Here is a 23,308-nt window from a genome sequence, read left to right on the forward strand (position 1 = left end):
ATAATCGTAAATTAGTCAGATATGGCTATTGTTTAACAAAATGATTCAGTGTACGGCTTTTACACATGTCACACTGAGCTAGTTGTTGCAAGTATTGCCATGTACAGGTACAATAAGGAAAGGATTTAATGTTTTCATTACATACAGATTCAACTGCATATACAATTTTTATCCGCAAACTAAAAGCAGTTGCCCAAAACTAGAGATGCAACACATACCAACATCTAAATAATAAAAAGTTAAATAATATAACTATGTTCTTAGTTTGCGTAAAATCACTGTGCCGTATCACATAATATATCAAAATTGATATTCTGACCACTTTTAGAACATGACTGTTCATTTAAGAAATAATAAATATGTAGTAGAAAAACTAAGACAAGTTGGAATTAATTCCCTAAAGTAGCTCAAGTTCCAGTTTCTATATTCCTTTTCTGAGAGTTTGTAGCCAGGATGTAAAATATTGAAGACGTGTTAGCGGATGATGTAGTTAAGGTTTGTAAGATTTAAAATATTTTTGTTAGTTTATTTTTAAACCTTGACAAAGGCAGTCATGTTCTGAAACAGGTCAGCATATTTAATTTATTTTAGAGACCTTACACAGACTAAATACATATGCAGCTATATTGTTTAACATGGAGTTAGTGCTTCAAATATTAATTTTACTAAAAAGTTAATCTGGAATTGAACAAAAATATTTTAAATAATATTTTTACAAATTCAATATATCTGTGGTTTGGATCTATGGAGTGAATGTCAGTTTTTTTTTTAACCAACATTATGAGGGTCAATGTCAATTGAAAAAAATATATATTAAGCTATCTTATATACACATACATACATGATAATGTTTTTTATTAATATTTACTATCAAACATGTTAAACAATTTATTATAACATCACAAAATGGCTGAAAAATTACTCTCCTGCATTATTGCGATTTACGACTTTGGCTCTTATAGATCCAAGCCACAGATATATTACGTATGTATTAGAAAAAAAACACCACAGTGCATTCAGGTTCTTCTTGGGTTAATAATAAATAATATTAAATGAATTTACATATTTCCTGAAAATAATACAATTACAAATATCCATGGCGAAAATAAAACACATTTTTCTTAATAAATATATTTATCAACAATAGGAGACTCTCATATCAGCATCTTGACCATGTATGGCCCTTCGAGATGGTAGCCAATCTTGGCGTAATAATTCCGGGTCCCCACTCCGGATATGACAACCATCTTTTGTGAGCCATGTTCTTCCCGAGCAATCCTCTCAGCTTCCTCCATCAGCAACATGCCGAACCCCTGGTGCTGGAATTTGGTGGGATCACGGGCATTCACCTGAAATAATAATAAAAAAAAAACAATGAACATCGTGTGTTTGTAAAGACGCTGTCAACAATAGAGGCGTAAATGTTCACAGCCATTGTTATTAATATGCGTAGTCTTTTTTTATTGATCCTGTGTGGGTTGACTTGTTCCAACATTTCGGCTCCAGCAACAGTAGCTGAAATGTCAGAATGAGTCCATGCTATTCGCAAGATTACATGCATTTTACTATTTTCTATCTATGTATCTGGCGGTATTTCAGTGTCTTTATGTTGCAACGCACACTATCTTCAGTAGTGCTACTAATTATTGAGATTTACTTTCTGCTTTAAACATTAGCTAGTAAAACTAGCTGATAAATTAGTCACGATACAACAATGTTATAAATAAATAATGTGGAAATACTCACAGGTACAACGCTACCATAAACATGGAGTTCCCTAACAATACTGCACTGCTTAAATTCAGAGTTGGGTCCGGGTTTTAGTTCTGGTCTGTAAGTTTCCTCTGAACACTTCCTGAGCCTCAGGAGTCCTACCAAGATGTCCTGCTCGGGGTCCTCGTATGCCAAGAAAGTCTCCCAGCCACCGTTGGCAACGTAGTCACGTCTTATTAATTCCACCTACAAAAGCATGACATTTTCAAAAATTATTTAGCGAGACACTTTAATCCATAAATTTTGGACAACCAGCTTTATCACTTTTGTGACATTTTCATTAATAGTTTGTTTATTATAAAAAACTGTCTTTAATCCAAAATCAATAAAGTAATGTGTAATATTATATTACACAATGAGGATTTTATTAATGATTTATTCATGGTTCCCATGTTCAATCGGAACGAAGAATACAGTTCTGTGTGTGGAAAGAACCAGGGAGGCGATTGCAATCAGAAGAAACAGAAGCCATATTTTTTACTATGACAGTATAGAATTTATAGTGTGTAAATGTGTCAAATTATTTTTATTTTATATTGTTATTTTAAACCTTGCGCGGACCTTCTGAATTGTTCAGGTACCCCCAAATCAATTTAAATTTTCCTCGGACCCCCTGAATGATCCCAGGGACCCCAGGGGGTCCGTAAGGACCACTTTGGGAAGCACTGGTATAGATGAAGGTAAGAATTCGGCCGAACAATTATGAATATATACTCACGACCCTGTATTTCAGAGTTTTGAGGTAAGTACATCAATAGCTATCGAGGGCATTTGTACGCTACAGCACTGGAATTGACAAAAATTATGTTCAAGCGAGCACTTTTTGCTTTAATTGCGAACGATTTAAAATTTAAATTGTTTCGAGGTGGCTACTTTTTATCTCAATAGCCTTTTAAGATGAAAGAGAAATAAGTCAATTATAATTTGACATTAAGCAAGGAGTAAAGTTTGACAGTTACGACAGCACCATCTAGTGTTCTGGATTTGAACATTCGAGGTAGTCACAGCGCATGCGCCGTAATGTGCAATGGCATCACTTCGAAATCATCATAAGAAATCACAAGAAATGTTGCCACTATGAAAAATAAATATTACCATTTAATTTTTATACATTTTCCTAAAAACATGTAACGACATGCCGGCAGAGCCGACATCATAATACCGAAGTAGATAAAGATAGTAGAAAATTTAGCTATATCATTTCGATACTGACTGTAAAAGATAGAGTTTGTTATCATCCCCGTAGCCCTGGGCCCTGATTATAATAGGAAGTTATATTCGACTGTCTATAAAGTAAAATCGAAATTTATGTATGAAATGCATATACATATTTGTATGAAAATTTAAAGTATTATCGTCGGTAACCTGTAATTAAACATGTTTAGAAAAAAAAATGTACGCGTATTCTATTTTTCATACAGAAAACTTAATTTTACTCTGTAGATAAAATTGAAGATAAATAATGTTGACTTCCCATTGTAATAAGAGCCCTGGTGTTTTAAACTTGATGGATAGCTTAGGCAAAAATTCTGAAAAAGTCAATTTAGTGTGGATTAGTTCACCTCATTGTCCAGTGGTTGAATTTATCTATCAAGCATCATGGTTTAATTCCCAGTAAGATGACTAAATATTTGTATAAATTTTTTCCCTGCAATACTTTGAAACTACGACTAGTTACAATAACAATACCTGCTTATTGATCTTTAGTACTACTGACCTCATACGGCCTGACTTTGTTGTGTATCTCCTGAATGCCGACTTCCCTCGTGCGAACATCTCGGCAGTCTGTACCAAAGTCCTTCATCCGAGCCAGAGCCAGTTCCCGCAAGTTGCCGTGCTCCACTCCAGAACTAACGAGTGGCATTGGTATATCTCTCTGTACCCTGTAATACAACAGAATAACTTTTAGTGGAAAAGTATATGCGTCTATTAACAATCGACATTAAACCAACTCATTAAATAATTTATATAATTATTCTTCTTATCAATGCAGGCTGTCCCTGTTCACAATAGTGACACGTATTCAAAAAGTCAGATTTTTGTGATTTTATGATTTCGATGATTTATTCCATTATAAGCTTTAATTTGCTGACCCCGCAGCTTATAACTTCATATAAGATCAGGTATAGTAATGCAAGACTAAGAAGTTGAAAAGTTCGAAAGTTGTTTTTTGTTGTTTTGTCTTCTATCAAGATGTGTTAACCTTTTTAACTGATTAGTCATTTAATTATTTTATGTACCTACCTACCTACCTACCTACCATTGTAATTTTTTCGATCTGAATTTCTCAGTCTGATTAGGTTATTTGAATAAATCCTTGGCATGTGATAGCAAAATAAATTGTTTTACTGAAAAGTGCTACTAAAAAGTAAAAACTTTGAGTCAAATTAAGATTTTTTTCATCAGCTTTGCAATTTGGTACAAAGAATAACGACATCACAAGTGTGACATCATCATTGATCTGCAAACCAAACCAGAAATAATTAAGTATTTCAATGCAAAACCACCTTTTACGCAAATATTTCACTTTGACTACGCCAGGCATTAAACCTGGGACCTAAATCATGGAAGGCGAACATGCAAAAATAGCCATCGAGTCAGAATACACTCGTCCAGCGTTCAAAATATGTTCCCTCAACCTGTAGCCAGTTGGCATATGTTTGATAGAACAGACTTTAGTCTGTTTGGACCATTCCTCGGCTACTTTTCTCCTCGCAATTACTAAAATGCTTATATGTAAGCTAAGATGTGGAATCATCTCCCATCCACCATCAAATATGTTACTAAATTATCTCTGTTTAAATCACGTCTGAAGAAACATCTCCTTTCTCTTTCCTTATTTTTCCTCCTTTTCTTTTACCTCCCCTTTCCTTTTTCCCATTGAGTAATAGTTTTGATATGTTTATTTATATTAGTATATATCTTTAGCTTTTTAATCTTTATTTTATATTGAATATGTTCTGTAACTTGAATTATAAAAATAAAACTATTATTTTATTGGTTGATTGGAAAAAATTGCCATTTGGCAATAAGCTCGCCAATGTACAAATAACATTATGTACAAAAAGTTAAATAAATAAATAAAAGATATTGCACAAATCGATCTGGAAAAGACAGAAAAAGCGATGGTATAACCTTTCACTGGTAAGCAATATTTTTATCTTAATCAATACTTGTTTAAAATAGATATTTCAATGTCAAAAAACGTTTTATTAATATATTACCAGTTGTAAGCTATCTTCTACCAGGCATCAAACCTGGGACCTAAATCATGGAAGGCGAACATGCAAGAATAGCCATCGAGTCGGAATATACTTGTTCAGGATTCTGATTCAATTTCACACACAGAAATGTATTCTTTATTACACAGTCTTACATGGGAAGTATACTTGATGTATATTAATAAAATTCACCTATAGACTCTGGTCCAGGGAGGCACTAAAGCCAATATTTTAGCCACTAGATCTACCAGTGTGGACGGGGGATAGCTCTTGTATTTGCCAGTTTTCCACAGCTCGTACAATCCGGTGCCTCTAATCACCAGCGTAGGGTAAATTTTCAGTCCATCGGCACGAAATGCAGGGTTCTCAAAAAACTCGACAAATTGTTCTATATCTCTCTCGAGATCTACGTTGGGAAGATCTGGCATCATGTGAACCACCACCTAGAAATTGATATTTTATTGATTGAATATTTCATGATATAAAAATAAACTACACAATAAACACTAAAAATGCATTATGTAACTTGGTAGACATTATAATAATAAATATGTACATCTCTCTTCCCCTCCTTATCCTCTCTTCAAGCATCCTTGTCCGAATCCCGCTCAATTAACCATAACTTACTGTTCTTTAAAAAAATTCTTTGATTATTGAAAAATATTTATGAGTACATGAAAATAACATTTTTAAACGTATTTATATAATATGTAATAGATTTTCTTTACTAACTTTGTACACTTTGTGGAAATCTGTTATTAGTTGTGAGTTTATACACTATATCTGTTTGTTTACTATAAATATGTATGTAGAACTGTTGGTTTCCCAAATAAAATAAAGTAAATAAATAAATATTGGTAATTTCCAAATTATTGTAGACAAAGGCTGGATTTCTTCATTCTCTAAAAAGTTATCATGGTTGAAATAAGGAATTTGCCGATGCAGGTCATAGGTCGGCGGCCTCCGTGGTGTAGTGGTCAAGACGCTTGACTCACAGACGGAAGGTTCGGGGTTCGATTCCCAGTGAGAACACAAAAATTAAATGTGATTTTTCTCAAGCCTGGGTGTTCTGTGATGTAATTCACTACTGTAATTGGGCCTCCTAGCCTGTTGTGGTGCAAAAATAAAATAAAATAAATGCCTAGACTTCCATATTCTATTCTCCAAAATGTTCTTTCTCAATATTGCAATATCGAAAAGGGGGATCTCTTCATAACTGGTATCAAATAATCTTTGTTTAAAAAGTAAATACAAATATTTCGTATCTTATAAATACAAAAACAAATGTTTTATAATATTCTACTTTTGGTTTTATTTGAATTGTTCATTTGGAGTGAGCGTTTTATTTAAAAATTGCAATATCCCACAACTAGTGAAATGTTAGTTACCAACTTCAGCCAGAAACTCGACATTATGTCAACCTTGATAACTTCTAGCCGGGAGTAAATTCTAGTCTTTGTCTACAAACATTTGGACATTCTTAACATATTTTTGACTAAGCCAACTTGTATAAGATGTGTAAAAATTTAAAGTTATTGAGGCATTTATTTAAAACCAATCAACAGGCTTACAAAAGCCCACATGGATTGGCATTGAATATAATACATTGTCTGAACTTAACCTAGACAACCTCAGAAATTATTTTTAATTACGGTAGGCATATTGTAATAGCATGATCTAGGCAGACATGTGGGAGTTAAGTTATTTTTCATAATAATGATAATAATAATCTAAATTGAGCTTATTAAATTTATATAAAATAGGACAAAACGTTGGGTGTTAATCTGTCCATTTTTTTCCAAATGAAGAGTACAAGAGAACACAACACTTTTGTCTACTCGACATTTTATTTTGAAGGCTTATAATCAAATAAAATAAAATATATAGCATAAAAGCAAACACAATATCTTGTAGAGCAGAAAATTTTCTTTCGAATAACGTATAACCTTTACCATTTTGTTTTGGTGCTCGTTTTTACATTTGGAAAAAAGTGATCATAATTTATGTTAATACCTAATATATCATGGGTATACTGGCAAAAAGCTTTAACTCTCAAATCCCTGTTTTGAGAAAGCAAGCATTTAAGTTTTGTTCCAATTTTACTCTTTTATATCTTATTTAAATATAGTAAGACCTTTGGTCTTTAGAACGGTTTTTGAGGTGTGTGGAATGAGCACTTTCACTGGTTTTCAAAACAGAAAATACATCCTACCAAAGATGGTTATTAAAATAAAATAATGTCTTATAATACAAACTTTAAATCCAGCATCCTTAGCCATGTGAAAGCTTTCTGATACAGCTCTTACTGTATGCCCTCGGTTTGTATCTCTAGCTACATCCTCATAAACTGACTGCACTCCAATTTCTAATCTGCAAATACAACATGAAGATACATACATATGTATGAGATATAGGCGCACCAGCAAAGGCTGCCTGCCTATAACAAATAATAATAAACAAATACGACCGAGAAAGATATTGAAAGGAGGGTGAGTGCCGGGAACAGAGTGAACAACCTTGGCAAATAAATGTTTGTCGCAAGAGGAAAAATTAGCAGCTCACAATGGAGTCCCGGCCCCGACCCTGATGAATGAGAGCAGAGTATGGACTTGAAAAAACAGGAATGAAAGTAGGCCGAATGCTGTCAAAATGCGATCTCTTAGGCGAATGTGTAGTAAAACTATGTACGATAGATGCACAAGAGTAGAGATCCGTACATTATGTAAGGCTGAGATAAGCATTATCGACAAAATCAAGAATGGAGTTCTTTTAACTCTCAACAGTTTATCTTATTTTTCGTTAAATAAAAGCATGCACATTTTATCAAGTTGATTTTTTCTGATTTTGATAATCCAACCTTCGCAAGAAATAGAAACTTCTAAAATTACAACCAATCTAATAAAATCATTGAAGATTGAGAAAAAAAATCCAACAATAGGAATATCACCCATTTTAACACTAGCGCCGCCCATCAAACTTCATCAAAATGTTTTCTACTCAAGGCTAAAATTAAATAAGTCGATACATGTGGATACGTTGTTTAACATAACAGTAACCATGAGTAGCGATCGAGTCAAAAAAACTCGTGGAGGGTTCTGGTTCAATTGCATATACAGAACAGTTCTATGATACAGAATACAGATACTGTATTAGTCATTCTAGTACTGAAGATATGTCATTTTCTATCTCTAACAAGCAAGTCCAGGGGTTTTGTAGTATTTATTACCTTGTGCACCCGTAGTTGAGCATATCGGAGAGGTGTCTCTTGAGACAATAGTCTGGTCTGGTCTCTATTGTGATTCCTATACACTTGACTCTCGCCTTCTCGGAATATTTTACCGCCTCTGCCACACTAGAGGATGTGTGTCCGGATAGAGCGTCGTGCAGATTTCTAGAAATAAAATACATTTAACCAACATTATCAATCAAATTAAACTAATTATACAAAGTAATGACAATAATAATGTTTATTTGCTACAAGAATGTTCACTATCTATTACATTTTCTTTTCTATTTTAACACATTTTTTATAGTGATATTATTTCAATGTAAAAGATTACTCTGGAGTACATCTACCTAACAGAATGAAACCTACAAAAACGTTTATGATTTACTCCTAGTTATGTAGGGAATCCAATAAAAAATGTATTTTTATCTTTCTTCTTTATGCTTAATATAATTTTTCTTTTGTAGAACTTTACAATTATGTTCTATTGATGCTTAGTACAATTTTTCTTTTGTATAACTATACTATTATGTTCTATTAATGCTTAGGATAATTTCTCTTTTGTATTCCTATATTATTATGTTCCATTGATTTGAAACCAGTAAATTCAAAATCTGTTTGCCTTAGAACAGGCTATTGTCTAGTTGGGCGACAAATTGTGAATTGCAAATCGTCATTGCGCCAGGAATATTATGTTAAGTAACACTGTAAATTTTTTAAAGAAAATTAATAAAACAATGTATCTTTTGATCACAGGTTTGTTTAACATATTTTTTTATTGATAACAACCAGGAAAAATACCTAATTTTATTTTGAACAAATATTTAAGTATGTTATGTTAAAACAAAATGTTTAATTTTAATGAGGAATTAAAGACTTAAAAAAAAATCACTAACAGATATTGCCGGCGCAAAGACAAAATATTTATAACTTTATTTTTTATTGTTCTTTTTCTTTCTTTCATTGTTTCTCTCTCTTAAATATATGTAAAATTTTAATATAAATAAAAAAATATTTTTAAATATTGTTTTAAGATAGCATTGAGGTATATAACTAAAGTAAACATGAGCGTTCAAAATATGTTCCCTCAACCTGCAGCCAGTTGGCATATGTTTAATAGAACAGACTTTAGTCTGTTGGGACCATTCCCCGGCTACTTTTCTCCTCGCAATTACTAAAATGCTTATATGTAAGCTAAGATACTGCACAAATCAATCTGGAAGAGATAGAAAAAGCGATGGTATAACCTTTCACCGGTAAGCAATGTTTTTATCTTAATCAATACTTATTTAAAATAGTTATTTTAATAGTAATGTCAAAAAACATTTTATTGATATATTACCAGTTGTAAGCTATCTCCTGTCTCTAAATAAAGGTGACGCGTATACGGAAAGGAGCGACATACCGAATAGAACTTACAGTAGACTGATGTAAACAGATCGTGCTTTTTACTGTACTACGTGTTTTGCTTGTCAATGTCGACATGATATGACGTGACAATACATGCTCTCTCCGCTGGTCATTTTTTTCTTTGGAGACGACTTTTTAGCTCGGATTTGTATGGAGTGTTACCCCTATATATTATATCTCAATGATTTAATATTTATAAGAATGTTTCAAAAAAAATAATATTGTTTTAATATTTGTTCTAATATTAAATTTTGAGAAGTGAATGAGTTGATTTAAATGTAAAGATAATGTAACAGCAAAGCCTTGGTTTTCCAAAGTGATTCTGAACAAGTTTGAGACATCCTCCATATGCAGAATGCGCATTGGGCACTGCTGCAATGGTTCTCACCTGTTCAGAACCCATGTCCGGGACTCTGCTATTTGCGAATGTCAGCTTGATGAGGAAGATTTATACCATATTTTTTTTGGATTCCCCACAAATGATTGTTATCCTGATTTCCTATCCGACCTCCCTGATATTAATATCCCATTCCCTATTCATATTCTAACTCTCCTGTCCCCACTGTAATAAATGTGTATTTAAAACCTGAGGTAAATATCTAGTTATAAATGGTGTAAAGCTGTAAATATGTTTTATTATTATATGTATATATTATATTAAATACTAATATAATAACTTGTATGTATTATATTACAAACACATGTTTAAATATTTATTTTAAAACGTTCTTAAATCCACGGTTTGAAACTAATTATTAATGTCGTAATAAAACTTTCTTTTTCATACAATTCTTTCTCTGTTTTTGATGTGTATTATTATTATCTTATCTCTTTCTGATATTAATTTATCAAATATTTTTGTGTACCGTATATTATATTATTTTCACATGTATACTTACTGTTAACTAATTTTCATTATTTGTTGATACCATTTTTTTTTATACTTATAAGTGTATGAAAATGTATTTATTTTTTTTGTTTGAATTCTTTACAAGTTATTTACAATTTGCTTTTTAATTCAATTACTTTTCTTATATCCATTAAAATTTTGTTTTTTCTTTTTTACTATGTAAAGTTTTACTTTTTATTTTGCATGGCAGTATGCTTCTTATTGTTTCTACATGCATACAAAAAAGCGTTGTTTATCTTTTAAATTTTTACGCACTATGTTTGTACTTACCTGTATATTTTTTGTAAATGCCCCTTGGGCGTATTGTAAAATTAAATTGAAAATTAAATATGTAAAAAAAAAACACAAAAAAACTCGACACTGGCCAGAACACCCGAGTTGAGATGTGAAAAGGCCATGAAAAAATGAAGAAGAAGAAGAAATATAAAGATAAAACTTACCTTATAAAATAGTCTCTGTAGTCTTCTGGCAAGCACATAAACGTTCCCCCCATCACTATAAACTCCACTTTGTCAACACTGTGTCCCAGCTGCATCAACTGTTCAACTCTGTGCCTCGTCTGTAAGTACGGATTGTACCGGGCGCGGATGGCTCTCATAGATGTGGGCTCGTACCCCGTATAACTCTGAGTGGAGTATTCGAAGTCGGAATCCGGGCCGCCGGGGCAGTACACGCAAATATTCCCGGTCATGTTGACGTGGGGACAACGATGGGGCTTGCACATCACGGCGACGACGGCGATACCCGACGCGGTGCGGATAGGTTTAGCTCGCAACTTGGGCAACAGGATCTTCTTCGCGTCCGCGGGAACGGCAGAAATTATATCAACCAACCGCGGGGAACTGTCCAACCCGTACTTCGAAGAGATTCGAGACTTCATACGATTGAGGTTAACGTCTTTGCCTTGATGGTGCGCCGTCAGAAGTTCTTGAATAATCTCGCCGATTGTTAAGACCATTTTTTCCTGCCTACTTAAATGCGCCATAGGTTTTTTTTTCGTCATTTTTGTAAAAAATATATATTTATTATCAATATAACATGCAACACACTTGACGTATTACGAAAACTTTAAAATCCAAAACAGAATGTCAGAACGTGAAATTTGGTATTGCCATGAGTGTAACGAAGGTTTATAGCATGCAATAATAAATGCAAAAAGTTCTTACCTACCAACTGTAGAACGAGTACATCATTGAGCCCACAATACACAACAAACATAGAAAGGATTGAAAATGTTCAACGAAAATTTTCAAAATACCTAGATTATAAAAACAATTAAACGCTTTGTACTTACAGCTAATCTGCCAAACAAAATGGATTTTTTACCCTTGAAAATAGACGCACTGTATCTGCATTATGCTATTTACATAAATTATTAAATAATAAAGTAGACTCTTTTTACCTACACTCCAAAATTAATCTTAATGTCCCCTTTCGCGTGACAAGGAACAAGTATTTATTCCATCTGCCAGTCTGTAGCACTAACTATGCACAACACTCTTTTCTCTATCGTTCTTGCTCTAACTATAATGCTTTTTTTTTCATCTATTGATATATTTTAAATGCCCCTTAATTTATTTAAAAATAAATTGAAACTCATTATTTCTGGCTGCGATACGATCCCACTTACTTTTTAATGATGCTAACACTTACACACACCTGAACACTTACTCCTACACAAATACACATAAACACACCTCTACACTTACTCTCATACAAATACACATAAACACACCCTTTTGTTGTAACACAATTTAATAATATGTATGATTCTTATTTAGAAACTTCGTTGGTCTGTCTTTAAACTGTGTTTTTTAATGTTACTATATCATTATCGACTGTTTGTTTCTGTAAAATAAATAAATAAATCAATAAATTTGTTTCAGTATTATTAAGGGGTAAGTATTTGTTTACCTAATGAGATTAATTGGTGCCCACTCTGGCGTGTTTCTGTGTTTGTAACCATCTGCGATCTCAGCAATTTTGGATGTCCTTTCGATCCTCTTTCCTGTTTGACGGAAACTATTAAGACACCCACTAAACTCTGTAAATAATATTATCACTTTATTAGTAAGACCACGGTTAAAAAAACATGTACATAAATATCTGAATACATATTACTTTACCATCTTTTTCCCTATGCACAGAATCTGATTTATAATGCGGAGAAAGACATTGTCGAGACGGTGTCGGAAACGGCTCATCTACTGGCATATCCTTTAGGATACCAACACATTCTGGTCTAACTTTATGCAATGGCAATCTAAACTGGGCCTTGGCAACCTGCTCAAAGTGACAAAAATAAATATTTTTTTGCAGCAAAACAACAATTTCACTGTTAGGTAATTAATTCGTTTAATTTAAAACTTACAAAGTTATTTGAAAAATTTCTAGGATCAATATTTCCTTTAACGGCCATTTTGAGTTGGTGCCGTGCTAATCTCTGTTTCAAATTTTCCCTTTCGTATTCCGCCATGGCCTCAGTAGCAGAAACGGTAAACCTTTGTCCGTATTCACCACTTAATCGCGGAACAAACCCTAAAATTTAAATATTTAGTTTATTTCATAATGTCATAAATTTTTCATGTCTATTTTTACCCCACTAACGTTACTGATTTAATTACCTTCATAGCCAGGGATCATTGGATGCTTGTAAATAGGATAATCTATGCGGTGTCTTGCATTCACTATGTCCATGTCATCTTTAGGGGGTCTGTAAGTCTTTAAATTATCATAATGTTACTCAGGCAGATTTTAAAAACGTAAACCACTGTAGAGATGTTTATTAAAATGTTAAATTTGCTTCTAGAAGCAGTGTATTTAAACCAATCAAAATTTCAACACTTCTTCGCGTTGGAGGGTCAATCTATTTTATTATTTTTGCAATACATGTTTCCGGGAAGAGAACCATAACGGTTTGTCTTGTAGTTTTTTAATCTGAATGATTCCGTCAAAACGAAGTTCAAAATATTTCCACTAGTTACTCATATGCACTTACTTGGAAATCATCTTTTGTCCTATCCGAGAGAATCAGCTTCTCTGCGTGGACCACAGAGGGGTCTAACAAGATCTTGTGGGTCATGGATCCGTAGGTGTCGCCTATTCTGAACCTTACTTGGGGACAGTGGCCCGTGTACCTGAAAAACAAACCAAGTTTTACAAAGGGGGATCCTGAAAAGTTAAAAAGCGTAATTGACTGGGTTAGAAAAGCCAATTTTGAAAAGAAAAAAACAATTAAATAAACGCATGCCTTCTTAAGCGACTTAGCTTCAACTATCCCATAACGCACAGCATTTTTTAAAACTACATATTTACATAATAATTGGCTCGTATTTCAACGGATAATTCCATATTTCCTTCTTAATCAAGTTCTTCATGTTCTCAATATCTGTGAATTTTGATAAACCCCATAAAGCGTTAGGTCCAGAATTTGTCTAAAAACATTCCGATATACTGAAAATATTGTTTGTTTGTATTCAATGGATGTGCTGGCGGAGATGGAGGACATCAGTACCTACGCCGTAACAAACGGAAGAGGCATATATCGCCTGCTCCAAGGAAGAAGGCAGTAACTCCGAAATTGAGGTTTTTGACTTACTTCCATTTCTGAAGGTTATAAATCATTGTCTTCCTTCCAAGAAGATTTTCATAACTGTATCTCTTTTGAAATGGTTAATAAATTAATATAAAAAATAGTTGTATGTCAAAAAGCCATTTTTTTTCATGGAATAAAGAAGTAAGTTGATTTACTTAACACCGATCTACATTGTTGATTTACTTCCTTACTCTCCGGGAAATATTTTTCGTCTATGGTTGTAAGTCAGACTTACTTTCTTCTTCGATCGATAAATAATAATGTCGATAAAAATTTATTATTTTTAATTTGTCATGATAAATGTAGGTTTTTAAAGAGATGAGATAAATTTATGTTTAAAATCTCTTAATTTTGAAATATTTTGAGTATGTCCTAATTTTTATAGACCGACTGTATGCTTCGAATAGTTTTATTTATTGGGATTTTCAAAAATATCATAAATTTGGGTGGTTTTTATGTTAATAATTGATATCTTTTTCATTTTTTAATATAAAATAGCTCATTAAAAGTTTAATAATTTATTTGATTTTCCCTGGAATAGAGAAAGAATCAACATACTACACACAGCTGAAATACAAATTCCGAAGAAAACAGTACTATGTCCCAAAACACTATAAAATAGTAGGAATTCTAATAAAATACTAGATTACTTAGAAAGTGTAGACCAATAATATATTTTTACAATTTTTAAAAACTTATCAATCCTGACCCAAGAATATGGAAAAAAACAAACTTTTAATTTGCTTTCTCGCAAAACTATCTTTTATGACTTAGTGCTGTCTTACTCGGAGCAGTCGATATTTATCTTCTTTCAGGCCATCCGGACATACTTCGGGCTATGGACTTTTGGGAGACAGCGGCGTCGGGTAGGACGTTGAGTTGAGGATGGCAGCGGAGGAACAATAGTCAACGGTAGTATCTTAAGCCCCAGTTTGCACAAGGGGTTTTGGCGTTAGGTGGCAACCGGCCGTAAAAAACTACAAATATCCCAGTTCGACATGGAAATCGAGGATTAGGAGGGCTGACCCCAAGTAAATGGGACATACTCGTACAGCCAGGAGGAAGCAGAATTCATTGTTTGTATTCAAAGATAAAATGGACAAAAACAAAAAAGTGAAAACAAACTAAGTTTAAGCCAATTTGCTTGTTGTTTTTTATTTGCCTTTTTTACGATTTCCGATATACAGTGTTCATATGAATGCTTTTTCATCAACGAAGAAGTTCAGCGCTACGGATAATTGTATGCAAAAAATGATTTTTTACATGCCGTAAAAAATAAAGCATTTAATTGTGCGGTTAAGTTTCTCGAAAATATATGACTTTTTTTCATTAAAAAAAATAAAAAATACATTGAACTACGTTACAAGTTCTACCGAATTAACCAATGATAGAGTGTTGCGATAGATTTCTGGTTTACGAGAAACCAACACACCAATCAGCAGAACTCAACGAAGATAACTTGTGACGCACAGGGAGAGTAATTTAAAAAATACGAAACTTCTCTTTTTTTTAATGGTTTGTAGTCCATTAAAAAAAAAACACTCAATTTTCTCATGGTGAAAAACTTTACTCTAGGGAATTTAGGAAATTATCATCATTATTTCCTTATCCGCATCGAGTGGTGCTGCATTGGCTTTCCAATGACAGAGTATTTAGATCACTTTTAAAACATGGAAGACAAGGTGACTAGTTTTACGTTTCAGATACCAGTCCGGAAACAGTGAAATTTTGCAGTTTTAAATCACTATTAAAACAAATACTTCACTTTGAGCCAGTCACGATTCGAACCCGGGACCCAAGAATGGCTAGACGAGTTTTGTGAAATATTAATTTTAAAAAAAAAAAGAAAATATAATAATAACTGTGATACTTCAGAGCAGGAAACATTACAAAAATAATTTAATCGACTTTTTATTATGTATTTACTATTGAGAAAATACACAGATAAAAATAAATAAAACGTATAAACAATAATATACATATCATGTAGGTAATATTGCTCCGCGTTACCCGGGGAAAAAATCCATTCAATAGTATACGAGTAGGTAGTGTAGGTACTTACTTTCAGGCGGAATTTTGAACGTGATCACGATGTGATTATTTATCTTAATTTCGTAATGTATTTTTGTATTACTAATTAAGAATTATCTTTCGTGAAGTAAGTATCTAATACAATAATAAAACACACGAACGTAATGCACATAACAGCAGTTGATCACGAAACGAAATGTTCGACTACAACTCATAGCGAGAGAAAAAGTAAAATGAAGTTTAAAAAAAATCTCCAGTGAGGAAATACTTGTATTTTTTTTACTCTGTAAACGAAATTGAGTTCAACTTTTTACGGCAGGTAATGTTGAAAATGTAATATTATGTAGCAACATAATAGATATAGGAAGATAGCCTACTCGACTAGGTTGACCCCGTTTAGCCAATTTAATTCAGAGGTAGACAACCAAAAATAAAACGAATAAAATTAATATAGGTGTCTCCACCAGATAAAATCCGACCAAAAGAGATGAATAATGAGATAAAAAGTAAACCTGGAAAAAGCGATAATCTTTACCAAATGTACTAAAACATTATTGCATTTAATGAACATTAAGTCCACAAGGATCCCTAAAATCGTTTTTAATGAAAAAAGAACTAATCTAAAACACCTTTGAAATTCCATTTAGGTGGGTGAGCTCAATTTCGCTTTTTAATATTTTTAACGTGATTAAAAAAAACGACATTTTAATGTAATATGTAATGCATAGTGTGAAAATTTGTCTGATTGTTTCTTGATTGATAGACATTGTTTCAATCTATATAGGCACCGTCAAATGTGACAATTTTGCCCAGTTTCAACAAACTTTTACAATATCATTTTTTTTTTTGTATGGGACTACTCTTATCCATTTTGTTGAATAGTGATACTAATTATTCTGAGCATTTTTACAAATACAAAACGTTTGCTTTTCTTTTATTTATGCAATTTTAGAAGACAAAACATGCTGGGAAAAATTATCTCCACTTTATTTATTTATTAACGGACATTGTCCATGTATACAATTTATAAGGTTTAAATATTACAATAAAAGAATAGTTTAAAACATATAAAAAAGAAAAGAAGCATTGACAAACATAAGGGACATCGAGACAAGATCTGGACTATTTATTTAGTGCTCATTTAAATCGTTGTAAACTTAAACCAAAAAAGTCCAGATCTTGTCTTGAGTTAACAATACGACAAAGACGGGTCATTGGAGAATTTAGGCCATAGTTTGTTCTATGTTGATCGATGAACAGTACTTCATTGTTTCTCAATCTACGAGTCGGAATATTGAATTTTACTTGTCCCAGTAATGATGGAACATCGATTATACCATTTAGTATGCCGAACATATATATGGAGTCAATATTAGTTCTACGTTTTTGTAGACTTGTTGACAATTTTGCCCACTTGGTAATTAAATGTTATTTTTGGTTTTATCACCCTTATCATACGGTTTATTACTACTTTTTGGGCGAAAAAAACTGTTTATGTTTAAACAATAGCATCATTGAGGCATCACCATTATAAAATCAATGAATAAAACCGGTGGCAAAATTGTCAACTATTTCTTCAATTTTTCTATACAATGTGGATTTGTAGGCCAGGGTTGGCACATAATTGGATTTTTAACAAAACTAAAGGAGTTTATCCCTAATCCTTTTAATTTGTTCGTGTTTGACTATGCATAAGCCAATTTTTTTTTTACAAACCATTTCAGTTCTGATGCGATTTTATTTTATATGAATAAATAAATAAATGAATGTTGTGTCTCAGAAATAGGTACCGTTGAGCATACACAACAAACACGACAGGTTGGCAACATAGAGGATCAGTGACGTAGGTAAGCATATAAAAGCACCGACGCACTGATCACTTTTCCTTCTCTACCTCTGCAGCCCGCCACCTACTACCAAGATTCAAGATACGTCTTCCGAAATAATTGTCAACCGCATGGTAGACTATACTAATATAATCTTAACTTCAGTGTTCAGTTTTATTAGTTAAATATTCCATAACATATCTAGTTCATTTTATCTTTGTTTTTTTTAAATATATATATATATATATATATATTTTATTCCAGTAAAATGGCTACATAGTGCAGAGCGAATTGAACCATATAAACATAAAAATAAAACAAAATTTTATATGTGAAGCACTTATGGTGGTCTTAGCATATCCCGCCATCGCTCGAACAACGGTGAATGGATCCACCCTGCAGTGGCTTGGAGATGCGTGTTATTAGAACTTTTCAGGCGTTCCCATAGGCTCCAGGCTCTTTGGCAGCGAAGGTGTTTAGCCGTCCAGCTGTGAACATTTCGGAGGCACTGCAGTGCCTAGGCAGTCCGAATAATTGCCTGAATGAATTATTTTACGTGACTCTTAATTTATTCCATGCTGTTTGCGTATAATTGTTCCATAGTTCCGCTGTATACATGAACTTTAAACACGATGTAAAAATGATTTTCTTCACTTCATCACTGCACTGAAAGAATCTTGCTAGCATAGAGGCCCTGACATTGATGGCTCTTCTCTGTCTCTCTATGTCCTGATCATCTTTACAATCATCAGTCAGTATGTGCCCTAGATACTCGACGTTTGCAGTTACCGTTAAACTGTTTTTGTCCAGGAATACAGGTGATGATGGGTGCACGAATTCAGAAAATGACCTCTTATGTTTGAATATAAGTACGGCAGACTTTTTGGCATTGTATATCATGTTGTTATCAATTGCATATTTTTCGAAAATATTGAGCAACAATCTCATATTATTAATAGATGGAGTCAATAATACTACATCATCTGCATAACTAATATTGTTAGCGCAGACGCTATTAACATGACATCCGACTTTGGTTGAATTAAGGAGCACGGTTTAATAAATAGTGTTCAAAACTCATGTAAGTACCGACTTTCTTTTATTTATAAAGTTTGAAGCAATCTTTTGAATAGCAAAGAGAGGGCCACGCGTAAGATGTTGGATGTAGGACTTCAGACGATTTTCCACACCACATTTTAGCCTGCAGTGCAGGAATAAAAACATCTCTGCGTCGCGTATACACGCTGGTCGACGTACTTACAAAGACCTAGTAGAGTAAACAATTGGTGACCAACACAACTGGTGACCCCGACAATAGGCTTTCTACATAAATAAGAGAATACTGTGTATTTCCGTTGCTCCATTAGTGATGAATATTATTACTAGGAAGAAATTTCTACATAGAAACAAACCGGCAAAACACTAACTTTATACACCAGTTAGAAGTAAATAAATAAAAGCAGAGGACCCAGTACAGACCTTGTGGAATACCGAGAATACCGATTGAAGAGATGCAAAGAAAGAGGTCAATTCGAATTTTTATTATTATTTACATAAAAAATACTCCGAAAAAATCTATACGTTTTTAATTTGAACAAGAAAGCCGTGTTTTGTTGTTCAAAACCACACAATTAATAGCATACCGTGTATTGTAATTAAACATAATATATTTAGTTACGCCCATTACTAACGCCCTCTACGAAAAAGCACGCCATTATTGATTTTTGATGCTCGTTATAAAAAACTAATTTGCGGAAGTTAAATGCTACCGGAAACTGTATTTAAAAAATGTTTTCTTTGACATAATCGCAATACAAAAATTTAATAGTAAAAAATTCAGCACGTTATAAACACACGTCCCTATGTCATCATCGTTCATATTATTAAATTTGATTTAATAAGTCGGTCAATCATAAACACCCGTTCAACCAGAGTAGAAAAATCCACAGCTTAGGAAAAAGTAGAATGTCACAAGTAAAAATAAAAGTGGATATTTTAAACATTTGAATTTTCAAATTTTTTTTGGCGCCGTTAAATTATTATATTGTACAAATATATTTCAAAAAATTAAATCATGGACAAGTTGGCCATCTCTGATAGCTAAGATTCGGCAGTGAAATATTAACAACTTGCTTCAATTTCGCACTGAAAGAAAATAATATGGAGCAACGAGCAACATTCTTTGTCAATTCGTTATCGTGTTCTCGGTACGGTACCTATAAAGCATTACCTACTTGCGAGTATTCTAGAACCTAGATTAGTTCACATTATCGTGGGAGTTCGCTCAAATTCGCTTAAATTCGTTGTTGCCTATCTTTTTGTTGTTGGATTTAAGAAAAATCTAATCTACATAATACATGTAACATTCGTCCCATTCTTCATCTTTTTCTTAAATCTGTTGATCTTCTTCAACAAGTGATCCACAGAGATCGTGTCTAAAGATTATACACGATCGCATCTAGTATCTATCAGTCAGCGAAATCCATAGAAAAAACATGTGTTTTGACTGATTTTCCGGAATTTCATTCGCTGACATGAAGCCGAATAAAATCCCAAGGTTTTTGTGTGGAAGAAGGACGTTAGCGAAATAGGACATCATATTCAAAGTTGACACATTTTGTATGCGTTTGTAGGATGTACCCGGAAAATTACTGGGCCGGGTGGATTGGCGTGGCATGTGTGAAAAGGCCCTAAGGTCCCTGTTCTGGCTGTCTGGGATGTTGAAATCTAACTCACACTCCATATTTTGGGCCGTTTTCTAGGAAGACTGAGGTAATATTGGGAAATTAAAAAATACTCGTATGTATTTACAATTATACAGATTTTAGGCAGGCACTATATCTACATGCATAAAACACATGATCAAAATGCGCTTAACTAGATAGAATACACTATTTTGAGTTTGTAGATAAAATACTGGATTTTACCCTCTAGGGAGTCGTTAAGATTAACACATTAAAACAGGGATGGAGAACGTTTTAGAGAAGGGAATATGGACGTCTAGGCATTTACAGGGCTTATGACCTGTCATTGGCTGGTTTAAGTGGCTACTTAACGCACTGTGCAACGTAGGCAAAATGGTGAATGTTACACATTGTGTCAAAATATAGGTAAAACATAGGCAAAATGTTGTCAAACATAGGTAAACTGGTGAATGACTACTAAATAGACTAATGAACTAAGCCAATTAAAAAATATTTTAAAAATATGTAAAGTATTATCAGCGCTATGATTTTTTTTAAGTTTTGTGTTTCTGAAATTAATTCGCGTGTGACGTTTCAAGTTCCGCTTCTTCTCGGTCTGTTCTGCCGATCGGTCCGGTCCGTTGACGGTAAATAAACCGGATATCTTCCTCTCAACTCTCTTATCATTAGTTGATTCATATAAACTAGTGACGTAGTTCGTTTTTATTAAAATATTTTTTTCGTACATTTTCAAGGAACTTTGCCGTATAATTTAATGCTCTAATTTTTACCGCGTGTAAGAAAACATTTTTGTATCCAATTTCTCGCAGGGCTGAAGTTCTTCATTGGTTTAAATGTTTATGAATTTTTCCTATGTTTGCCACAGTTTTGATAAATACATTTAAATTTTTTGTTCATTTTGTTAACATACACAAATGTTTTGTATTTTGTTTTATGATAATTTAAAAATAAAATTTTTTAAAGACCGTTGAAAATAAATAAATAATATAATACTGTGTTGTTTTAAGTATAACGTATTACAAATAGTAGTTAGGTTCAGAATGTATGCATATAATTACATGTGCAGATTTGTAACATTAAATAATATTTTTTTATCCATATATATTTTTAAATCGGAAATTATTTTAGATGATACGAAACAAACAGGCTATTTATATTTGGTATGTTCCTTCACATCTATACGTTTATTTTAATGTCCAAATGGTTTGAAAACTTAAAAACAAAAAACGTATCCCAAACTTACTTTTTTGACATTCATTCTGTATATCCTGTACCCCATAACATTCGAAAGATATTTTTACTCTTCCATTCTCTTAGCTCCTGGTAGAATCGGTTTCTTTTTATGACAAAGACAAAATAAGGCAGTCTGGTAAAACGCGCGCAAAATTAGGAAATTATACGATTTTAACATTTTAAAACGAATGTTTGTTAAAAATCGCGCAATAAAAAAAATTGAAAGTTATATATTAGATAAAAACAATATTTTTTATAGGTATTTTTATAAAGAAATGTACTTAAAAGTTTCATATAACTAAAATATAATTACTTTTAGACTGGCAGATTACGCCATTTTAAATTTAGACTAAGCTTATTAATCTGGGATCTCAATAAAGACTAAGTATTGAACTAAAATTTATTATAACGATTTGAAGATAATACATTTAAAAAGGAGATGGCCGCGGCAGAATCTTATTTTTTTGTTTTTGAAAAGAAATATAAGCATTTTAAATCACATAAATTTTTCCTTTATTTCTACGTAAAATTATGCAATCAATAATACCATAAAAAATTAAAAAATTTTGAAATAGTTTAGTTAAAACCATTTTTTATAGAACTGTATTTTTTTTCAATACGATAATTCTAGTTGTAATATTCTATTTAAACAATGTCTTATTTGGGTTTTATTACATTCATACCGGCCGTTTGGCGGTCGCAGACGGACGTGGTTTCTGGCTCTACATAATTTTGTGTTCCTTCTAACACAATTTAAACCAGGATCAATACCATGTTATTTTTTTAATGGATAGTTTGTTCGAATTTGAAAAATAATTAAAAAATGTAATTACATGACATCTTCAAATAACCATTAACAACGTCATTTTATTCGTACACAAAAACGATTAAATTGCATAATTATCTAGTACCTACCGGTACTCACAACACTTAACAGCCATTAATTCATAATGAAAATGCAATCAGCATCTAGGGATTTGTCTATGACTAACAGTGGTGGCGGTCGTTTTTGTTTGTCTTAGATAATAATTATTGTGTTTTTTCCTTAAAAAGTCGAAATAATTCACTAATTGGGTTAAAAAAAGAGTGGTGTACATACAATTTTATCTATTATTAAGTGTTTTCAGTAGTTTGTGTTTGTTTTCGTTCTCTGTCCCGAAACCTAATAACCAGGTAACAATTATTTTTTCCATACACGTGTAGCCAAATTTTTTTTTGGTTTTTACAACTTGTTTTGTACTTTTCTTTTTTTTTATTTGTTATAAATGAATGATAAAGAGAAACCTCCGGATCCACCGGATGGATCTCAATTAGATTCGTCGTGCGGTACAATGGACACTGTTCCAGATCCCGCCGAATTTGTTACAATAAGGCCTAA

The 23,308-nt window shown here is 32.7% G+C and overlaps 2 protein-coding genes across 3 annotated transcripts in view; both read right to left on the bottom strand.

Moving 5' to 3' along the window:
• The window catches only part of LOC148283024 (CIMIP2 protein CG18335-like), a 50,729-nt gene that overhangs the window by 4,040 nt on the left and 23,381 nt on the right, over nt 1-23,308 (bottom strand). For both annotated transcript variants that reach the window (XR_015821958.1, XM_088224209.1), the window contains exons 2-6: nt 13,539-13,677; nt 13,165-13,261; nt 12,912-13,078; nt 12,667-12,823; nt 12,455-12,584 (exon numbers count right to left, since the gene is read on the bottom strand). Coding sequence is in view for 1 of the 2 variants with exons in the window: in XM_088224209.1 (XP_088080335.1) it covers nt 12,455-12,584; nt 12,667-12,823; nt 12,912-13,078; nt 13,165-13,261; nt 13,539-13,677 (690 nt within the window). In the remaining variant the exon portion in view is untranslated. The remainder of the gene's footprint in view (nt 1-12,454; nt 12,585-12,666; nt 12,824-12,911; nt 13,079-13,164; nt 13,262-13,538; nt 13,678-23,308) is intronic.
• Nucleotides 1,116-11,648, bottom strand: Elp3 (elongator complex protein 3). The gene is made up of 7 exons (XM_088224202.1): nt 10,981-11,648; nt 8,221-8,385; nt 7,250-7,364; nt 5,187-5,437; nt 3,491-3,656; nt 1,747-1,959; nt 1,116-1,349 (listed from the first exon to the last, which is right to left on the bottom strand). Exons 1-7 carry the CDS (start codon nt 11,541-11,543, stop codon nt 1,155-1,157), a joined length of 1,668 nt encoding a protein of 555 aa, XP_088080328.1. The 5' UTR covers nt 11,544-11,648; the 3' UTR covers nt 1,116-1,154.

This window comes from Micrasema longulum, unplaced genomic scaffold, assembly GCF_059751315.1.
Source record: "Micrasema longulum isolate JH-2025_06_02 unplaced genomic scaffold, ASM5975131v1 h1tg000271l, whole genome shotgun sequence".
NCBI classification, from domain to species: domain Eukaryota; kingdom Metazoa; phylum Arthropoda; class Insecta; order Trichoptera; family Brachycentridae; genus Micrasema; species Micrasema longulum.